This window comes from Limulus polyphemus, unplaced genomic scaffold (assembly GCF_000517525.1).
Source record: "Limulus polyphemus unplaced genomic scaffold, Limulus_polyphemus-2.1.2 Scaffold3506, whole genome shotgun sequence".
NCBI classification, from domain to species: domain Eukaryota; kingdom Metazoa; phylum Arthropoda; class Merostomata; order Xiphosura; family Limulidae; genus Limulus; species Limulus polyphemus.
The window spans coordinates 75,478-84,932 of record NW_013669116.1 but is presented as its reverse complement, the minus strand read 5'-3'; the positions used below and the strand labels follow the sequence as shown (position 1 = coordinate 84,932).

Below are 9,455 nucleotides of genomic sequence, written 5' to 3'. Positions count from 1 at the left end.
GTGAATCATATCTGTGATAGTTTAGTAGCTGGTGAATCATATCTGTGATAGTTTAGTAGCTGGTGAATCATATCTGTGATAGTTTAGTAGCTGGTGAATCATATCTGTGATAGTTTAGTAGCTGGTGAATCATAGCTGTAGTATTTTAAGAAGTCAAAGAAGTGGATCAAGAATATATCTCTGATAGAATAGTCCATATTTGTCATATCAGAGCTATGTTAGTAAATATTAAGTTTAGAAAAAGCATTGTTAATTTTAATTTACATTTTCTGGCATATTTGTGTATTCGATATTTTTTATAGCTGGAATATATATATATACATACATATAAATGCAATATTGTAGTATTGTGTATTGTCGTTCAACTGATGTACCCTGTATTCTCTACTGTCGTATAGTTGATATATTGTAGTATTCTGTATTGTCGTTCAAATGATTTACCTTGTATTCTCTTCTGTCGTATAGTTGATATAGTTGTATTGTCGTTCAACTGATTTACCTTGTATTCTCTACTGTCGTATAACCGTTATATTGTAGTATTCTGTATTGTCGTTCAACTGATTTACCTTGTATTCTCTACTGTCGTATAACCGTTATATTGTAGTATTCTGTATTGTCGTTTAGCTGATATACCTTGTATTCTCTACTGTCGTATAGTTGATATAGTGTAATATTCTGTATTGTCGTTCACCTAATGTACCTTGTATTCTTTGATGTCGTATAGCTGTTATATTGTAGTATTCTGTATTGTCGTTCAACTGATTTACCTTGTATTCTCTACTGTCGTATAACCGTTATATTGTAGTATTCTGTATTGTCGTTCAACTGATAAACCCTGTATTCTCTACTGTCGTATAGTTGATATATTATAGTATTCTGTATTGTCGTTCACCTGATGTACTTTGTATTCTCTACTGTCGTATAACCGTTATATTGTTGTATTCTGTATTGTCGTTCAACTGATGTACCTTGTATTCTTTGCTGTCGTATAGCCGTTATATTGTAGTATTCTGTATTGTCGTTCAACTGATATACCTTGTATTCTCTACTGTCGTATAGTTGATATATTGTAGTATTCTGTATTGTCGTTCAACTGATAAACCCTGTATTCTCTACTGTCGTATAGTTGATATATTATAGTATTCTGTATTGTCGTTCACCTGATGTACCTTGTATTCTCTACTGTCGTATAACCGTTATATTGTAGTATTCTGTATTGTCGTTCAACTGACGTACCTTGTATTCTTTGCTGTCGTATAGCCGTTATATTGTAGTAATCTGTATTGTCGTTTAGCTGATATACCTTGTATTCTCTACTGTCGTATAGTTGATATATTGTAGTCAAATCACGAAATAGGTCGAAACAGGCGGATACAAACACCTTTGGGTTGAGAACTCTAGAAAGTTGCGTTCTTTCGTATCTCGCCTTGTCTACATAGCATGGTGACAGAAACCTGTTTGGACGACAGGGGTTGCCATTGTGTTTAACGGTCACGAAAGCAACATATATATATATCTTTCATTGGCATTATCTGTTAATAATGAACTGCTGTTATTTCTTTGTAAGTTGGAGTATCACTTTGTCACTAGTGAGACCTGTTGTGTTAAAACTTTGTCACTGGTTACCTCTCTGTAAACTGGTGTTATATTTTGGTTGTTGATGTTATATTTTCGTCAATGATATTACTTCTTTGTAAACTGGTGTTATCACTGTCGCTGATGTAAAATTTTTATGATTACTGTTAGCGATTCGCCATTGTTACTATGTTTTGTTGTAAAATGGCGTTAATTCTTTGTTACTGGTGCTACATCTGTATTATTGTTGTTAAATCTTTGTTACTGGGGTTACATCGGTGTCATTGTTGGTAAATCTTTGTTACTGGTGCTACATCTGTATGATTGTTGTTAATTCTTTGTTACTGATGCTACATCTGTATCATTGTTGTTAATTCTTTGTTACTAGTGCTACATCGTTATCATTGTTGTTAATTCTATTGTATTGGCGTTACATCTGTATCGTTGTTGTTAAATCTATGTTACTAGTGCTACATCGTTATCATTGTTGTTAATTCTTTGTTACTGGTGCTACATCTGTATCGTTGTTGTTAATTCTTTGTTACTGGTGCTACATAGTTATCATTTTTGTTAATTCTTTTTTACTGGCGCTACATCTGTCTCGTTGTTGTTACTGGTGCTACATCTGTATCATTGTTGTTAATTCTTTGTTACTGGCGCTACATCTGTATCGTTGTTGTTGCTGGTGATACACATGTATCATTGTTGTTAATTCTTTGTTACTGGTGCTACATCTGTATCGTTGTTGTTAATTCTTTGTTACTGGTGCTACATCGTTATCATTTTTGTTAAATCTTTGTTGCTAGTGCTACATCGTTATCATTGTTGTTAATTATTTGTCACTGGTAGTGGTTATATATATCCTTATCATTTTTGTTAATAGTTTTTTACTGGTACTGGTTATATGTCCTTATCATGGTTGTTAATAGTTTTTTACTGGTACTGGTTATATGTCCTTATCATGGTTGTTAATAGTTTTTTACTGGTACTGGTTATATGTCCTTATCATGGTTGTTAATAGTTTTTTACTGGTACTGGTTATATGTCCTTATCATGGTTGTTAATAGTTTTTTACTGGTACTGGTTATATGTCCTTATCATGGTTGTTAATTGTTTGTTACTGGTTATATATCCTTATCACCTGTGTGATATTTCTATTAACTGACGCTGTCGTTTCGTCTACAATACGTAAACAGAGATAGGGAAAAGCAGTTAGAAGCTAGACAGACGGATACAGATAATTAGTAGCCAAATAAACAGACAAGACCAATAAATTTCCAGGTAGACCGTAATATTCTTTATTCTAATCCTTTCAGTAAGATTCCATTGTAAGGATGAGAATATTGATTGGCAGATCAGTTGTATCGTTGAGTGAATTGATCTGTAATGGTAAGTATGTAAAGTGTAGGTAAAAGAATAAGACAGTAGATTTAACTACGATGATATAAAGATTAAAGAGAAGGGTAGTCAGATAAAAGGGAAAGTTGAGTCTTCATTTAGAATCGGTAAAACAGGTTTTAGTGGCCAGATTGGCATCAGGTTCTAGGTGTTATGTGTTAAGGCTCCAGTCACCTAGGTCATTCAACTAGAAAAGTGAACGACATCTAAACTTGAGTACTGGTCCTGTGTCTGAGCAAGACCCTGATATGTATATCAATCTTTACCAACTTTAAAATCAAGTACTTAGCACAAACAAGTAAACATGTGTCGTCACAATATTCCAGCTGAATACTAAACATTATCGTTATGTCAGCACAAACAAGTAAATATGTCGTCACAATATTCCAGTTGAATACTAAACATTATCGTTATGTCAGCACAAACAAGTAAATATGTCGTCACAATATTCCAGCCAAGCGTAATAAAAACATGCTCTTTTTAACTTTAAATATGTATTTATTTTTTACATATATCCAACGAAATGCACGAGAATCTAATGTTCCGCGTCCTTCGTGACTGAGAAAACAAGTTTTGCTTTAGGATTTTACTCAGTTCTTCACGTGACATTCTTTAGCCCCCCAAATCCCCTTTTTTTCTGTTGGTGAAGTAGGGGATGTAATTTCAAAACGGGAAAAATGTCAAGGTCCTTCACCTTTACCAAAGAGTCGCGTGTCAATTGTGGGACGCAAATTCTTAGCAGGAAAGTGAAATATATATTTAAATAACAACAACAAACTATAATAGAATATGTTTTCTCTTCAAAGGGTTTGTTACCAGAAAACTTTAATGATACGCAAGTAAAGTTTTAAAATCTATAAATCCGTGGGTTTGATGAAAATATAGTTTAGCATGTCATGTCAGTAGAAGAATTTATTGTTTGTTTCAGGACTATCTGCACATAGCCAACCATAGTGAAATAACAGACTAAGGAAAAGGTAGCTAGTCATCAGCTCTTTCCGTCCACACATTGGGGAATCTTGTTTGATAGAATTTGATCGTCATCTTATTGCAGACCCACGACCAAATGCATTTTCGCGGCAACATATCCATTTAGCCGCATCCGGCCACAGAAGAATTAAAATTAGGAAGATGAATTTATTTTTGCTAGAAAAGTAAAACGAAACAAAAAACTTCGGTGTACTGACTATCATATGTTTTGGTCAATATACACGTTACGTAGGTCGAATTACGCCTGTTTCTTAATTTCCAGGTTATTAGTTTAAAAGTAAAGGTTTCTGACAATGCCGATGCAGAAGTAGGTACACTGTTTAACCCTAATTCGCAGCATTAAAGCGGTAAACTTGAAATTGCTGCTAAGCTCGAACTGGACACTTAAGTCTTAAACACAATCCAGAGAGCATCAATAGCAGGTTATTCGATAGTTTATCCATTCACCTTCGACCTTTGGAGTTCCTCTACCAAACTGAATCGAAAGTGGTTCAAAAACTTCAAACACACAAGCGGATTACATATAGAGAGAAATATCATGATGTAGTCCTTTTTGGTGTGTGGTGCTTGAAACGTAATGAAAGCAAGTAAAGTTGTGGTGTGTGGTGCATGAAACGTAAAGAAAGCAAGTAAAGTAGTGGTGTGGGGTGCTTGAAACGTAATGAAAGCAAATAAAGTAGTGGTGTGGGGTGCTTGAAACGTAATGAAAGCAAGTAAAGTAGTGGTGTGGGGTGCTTTAAACGTAATGAAAGGAAGTAAAGTAGCGGTGTGGGGGTGCATGAAACGTCAAGAAAGCAAGTAAAGCACCGGTGTGGGGTGCTTGAAACGTAATGAAAGCAAGTAAAATAGTGGTGTGGGGTGCTTGAAACGTAAAGAAAGCAAGTATAGTAGTGGTGTGTGGTGCTTGAAACGTAATGAAAGCAAGTAAAGTAGTGGAGTGGAGTGCTTGAACATCTGTACAACATCTGTCTATCACTTCTGTACAATATCTGTTTATCACCAAACATGATCGCCCTTTCAGTCGTGGGGGCGTTATAAAGTGACGGTCAATCCCACTATTTGTTGATAAAAGAGTACCCCAAGAGTTGGCGGTGTGTGGTGATCACTTCTAAACAACATCTGTCTATCATTTCTGTACAACATCTATCTGTCACTTACATCCAATATCTGTTTACTACATCTCTATAATGTCTATTTATCTCTACTGTAGAGTATTAGTCTAGTTAACTGCTCTCTTTATTTTACACGCTTACTTCAAGAATGAAGGTAAAATCTCTACACGTCTACTTGAAACCTAAATGTAAAATGTCTTTATTCTACACGGGTAATTTGAAACTAAGGGTAAACCCTGTTGATGTTTTCAACTTCTGTGTAAGACTTATCACTTTACAGGCTATTTAATAGGGTCGATATAATCTATTTTAATGAATGACTATGTCCAATTTCAACTCTATGACCATGTATTTTCCATACATATATTTCTGACTTGTATTTTCATTTTTTTTTCAGGTTATTGCTAATATATCTTAAAAGAAAAGCGGAAGTAGCAGTTACATCCACTATCGAGTAGACCCACCATTTCCGTGCAATTAAAAAGATCTTGGAGAGGAAAGCGACACCTAGTAGTTTCAGAATTACGATGGGTGAATCGTGTAGTGTAAAGTGGGGAAGTGAAGTTTACTATTTAAAGGAATTCACCCAAAAATTCAGCCTCCCCCAAGTAGCCAAGATCATTAGGGGGCAATATCTAAATCTCGGGGTGCCCACTCTCCCATCTCTCTCACCAAATAACACCGTATTTCTTGCGTCTGGTGAGAAAAGAATCAAGATAGCCGCCCAATGTGTGAAGTTTAAGGAAAACCGGCGTGTGATCCTGGTGGGGCCTAAGCTAGCCATTCCGGACAACTACGAGGGGTGGTTTGAAATCTTGTCAGAAGATGGTCGGCCAGTTAAATGTCTAGAAAGTGTGGCAGAAATGGCCAAGCGTTTTCCTTCTTGCTGTCTGGTTAGGGAAAACATTAAAGTGTTTCTATCGAAAAATGATGATCCTGAAAATGTCAGTGACAAAACACGGAGTCTTCAAGCAGGAGAAACGTTACATCTCGTGAACGAGGTACTAGCCGCTCCTATCAGGGGCAAGGCACCTGGACGCTTTTTACGATGCTTGACCAGCAAGAAAGAGACTGTCTATTTGAGTACTGATCAGCGGGGAAAGTTCAGTCCGGTGGCTGGTGAAGATAACATTTCTGGTGTTCATAGAATCAAAACCCTACTGAGTAAACGCTTACCATTAATGGTACGGTTGGTTCACGGGAAGCCCCCTATTGGTCTAAAGTCCAACTCCAGTTTTCTACCTGAAATGCGCCTTTACTCACCGTTCGAGGAGGAATGTATTATGACTCTCCCGCTCCTAAAGGATTCAGCCATAGTACCATTACCTCTGACAGCGCCATTGAAACTTCAAGCTCCTCGAAACGTCGAAACTCTCGTGAAGCTTCGTGATTACGCGAAACTTAACGAGAAGTGCAAAAAGATGATCGAAGACGTTTCAGACAGAATCCAAGTATTTGATATTTCCATGAGCAAAGAATTACGAAACAAGACGAAAAACAACTTTCACTATCTTAACGGAATTGAGAACCGAGTCCAGCCTACATATGGCAAACAAACTTCCCAAGTGAGACGTAGCTTGTCAGATCCCCAGGGACAGAGCAAGGGAAAGACGATCGTAACCTTAGAGAGAGGTCTCTCTGCACCAAGTGATGGTGAATCCAAGAAGGAGCAGAGCACTGACGATTATGATGAAATAGATCAGATTTACGATTATGTCCGCGGATTTATTCCACTCCCTGAAAAGGTCAAAACTAATTTCTCGGTCAGTGATGATCCATCGAACCTAGAAACACCACTCACTTCTAGGTCGCCTTCCTCCCCAGTCTCACCCATCCCAACTTCTCCCTTAGTCTCTTCCTCCAAAGAGACTTTAGCAGTTCAAGGAGACGAAGTTAAACCTGAACCCCCACCGATCGAAACGATTCCTGCCAGGAAAACATCCAGTAATCACACCATGAGTCAGAAAATAACTGTTAGCATAGTTAACAAAGCATGTTCGAATGACAAAAACGACGAGGAACTTTATTCTCCAACCGACCATATTTATGAGAAAGTTGGAAAAAGAAAAGATTCTAGAGACATGAAAACCTCTAGCAATGTAGGAAGAATTTATACTCCTGGCGGACATCAGAATTTTCAAAACAATAAGTTTCTTACCAAATGTTCCCCTCAACACAGACAACTACACAAGACCAGAATCTTCAAGCATTCCAAGAGTTTTCCCCCTAAAGTATCTGTTCCTTTCCAACGAACCCCTCGCAACAAAACCTGCCGTTCGAACAAATCAATCACAACCTCACCTATTTTCAATATTCGGTACAAATCTTTAACTAATCTCGCTCCCAAATTCAACGATACTCTCGAATCCAGCAACTCTGGTGGTAGGACTTCCTCCGGCTCTGGTGCTTTTAAAGAATCTACTGAGAATTCCAAAGAACAGAACAAGAAACTTCTTAGACCAAAGTCATTAACAAATCTTTCTTGGGAAGGAATAGAACAGTGCAACAAGTATAACCTCGTGCAAAACGAACTAAATAAGAAAGTTGGCTGTACCAAGTATCTACTTTTACCAGAACTTACACCACCTAAAGTAATCAATTCTGGGCCAAATAAACGCATCGGGACGCTTTACCTGTAAGAAGAGTATTGTTTAGATGTATACAAAGTGTGGCACGGACATAAAGGTAACCTTTAATGAACAAAAATTGTGCAAAAAAAGGTGAAAGGATAAATCCAAAGGGATGTTTTGGTAGTAAAATGTTACGGCCAGGAACTTCAATAAATAAAACACAAAAATATCCAAATATACGTGACTACTTCAATAAACATCTTTGAGAAATGAGAGCAACTCATCAGGTCAAGTTGTGAAGTAACAAAACCCGAGAAGCGCCAAGATTTCCTGCTCAAGATAAAGAATATAGTTTGAAACTAGTAACGTGCAGATGTGATAATCCTTCCATAGTCATATACACTGGTGTAAATACATTTAAATGAATACGTGTTGTCTTCTAAACTTATCGTGAATACTGGAGTAATTTTTTTGTTTTGTTTTTACACTTTAATTTGTTTAACGTACGATTTCACTTCCTTTGTTCAATTATTCTTGTTTCTCGACTTTTTGTTACTTCCGAAATTGTCAGTAAAACTGTTGAAAAAAAACAAACAATTTTGTGAATATTCTTAGTTAAAGCAACGTTAACAAAAATCTTTATATTACTAAATTAATCACAACAACCATCTGAAATAAGTCTACATTTAGATTATTGAATTCTGCCACTATAAAGTGGACACCGGTATAGAGTTATACCGCTAGGGGACACTTACAACATTAACGGATTACCTACAATATATTTAACCCTTACCTCTAGTCGGACGCAAGCATAAAGCTATGCTATCTTTTACCACTAGATGCTTATGTTACCACTAGAGGGGACTACCTAAAATACGTTTATCCTTTATCACTAGAGGATATCTTAATTATCCTTAACCCTCGCCAAAGAGTATTTACAGTGTGCTTCACTTAAAACTAGGAATACCTGTAATATATCCCTTACTAATAGGAGACCATCGATATAAAGTTTTACTTAACCATTACACTAGGGATATATCTGTCTATAGCTATGTTCATTGTAAACACTAGGAAAATAGATACAGACGTCTATATAATATATGCTATTCCTTAACCATTACAGAAATACCTAAAATATTCTTATCCCTCAGCAGTTGGGGATTCCTAAAATATGCATATCTCTTATCTTTAGGAGGGTGTTTCTGCAATGGTCTAATCCTGTGTCACTAGGAGCCCATCTACAATATGCATAGTTTTACCATTATTAGGATAGTTACAAAAACTTATGCTAACCCTTACTATTTGGAGGACATCTACAACATGTTTATCCCTTACTACCAAGGGGCTACCTACAATGTGTTTGTTTGATCCTTACCACTAAGGAGCTACCTACAATGTGTTTGTTTCTTACTACCAAGGGGCTACCTACAATGTGTTTGTTTGATCCTCACTACCAAGGGACTACCTACAATGTGTTTGTTTATTCCTTACCACTAAGGAGCTACCTACAATGTGTTTGTTTGTTCTCTACTACCAAGGGGCTACCTACAATGTGTTTGTTTGTTCTCTACTACCAAGGGGGCTACCTACAATGTGTTTGTTTGTTCCTTGGTACTTAGGGGCTACCAACAATGTGTTTGTTTGTTCCTTACCACCAAGGGGCTACCTACAATGTGTTTGTTTGTTCCTTACCACCAAGGGGCTACCTACAATGTGTTTGTTTGTTCCTTACCACTAACTAACTACCTACAATGTGTTTGTTTGTTCCTTACCACCAAGGGGCTACCTACAATGTGTTTGTTTGTTCCTT

At 36.7% G+C, this 9,455-nt stretch overlaps 1 protein-coding gene across 1 annotated transcript in view; it reads left to right on the top strand.

Annotated features, from left to right (window-relative positions):
- LOC106469477 overlaps nucleotides 1–8,224 on the top strand; it is a 19,054-nt gene extending 10,830 nt beyond the window's left edge. Inside the window, exon 2 of the mRNA XM_013929976.2 lies at nucleotides 5,473–8,224. Within this exon, the coding sequence (XP_013785430.1) occupies nucleotides 5,603–7,714 (2,112 nt within the window). The 5' untranslated portion in view covers nucleotides 5,473–5,602 and the 3' untranslated portion in view covers nucleotides 7,715–8,224. The remainder of the gene's footprint in view (nucleotides 1–5,472) is intronic.
- Nucleotides 8,225–9,455: the final 1,231 nt, after the last annotated feature.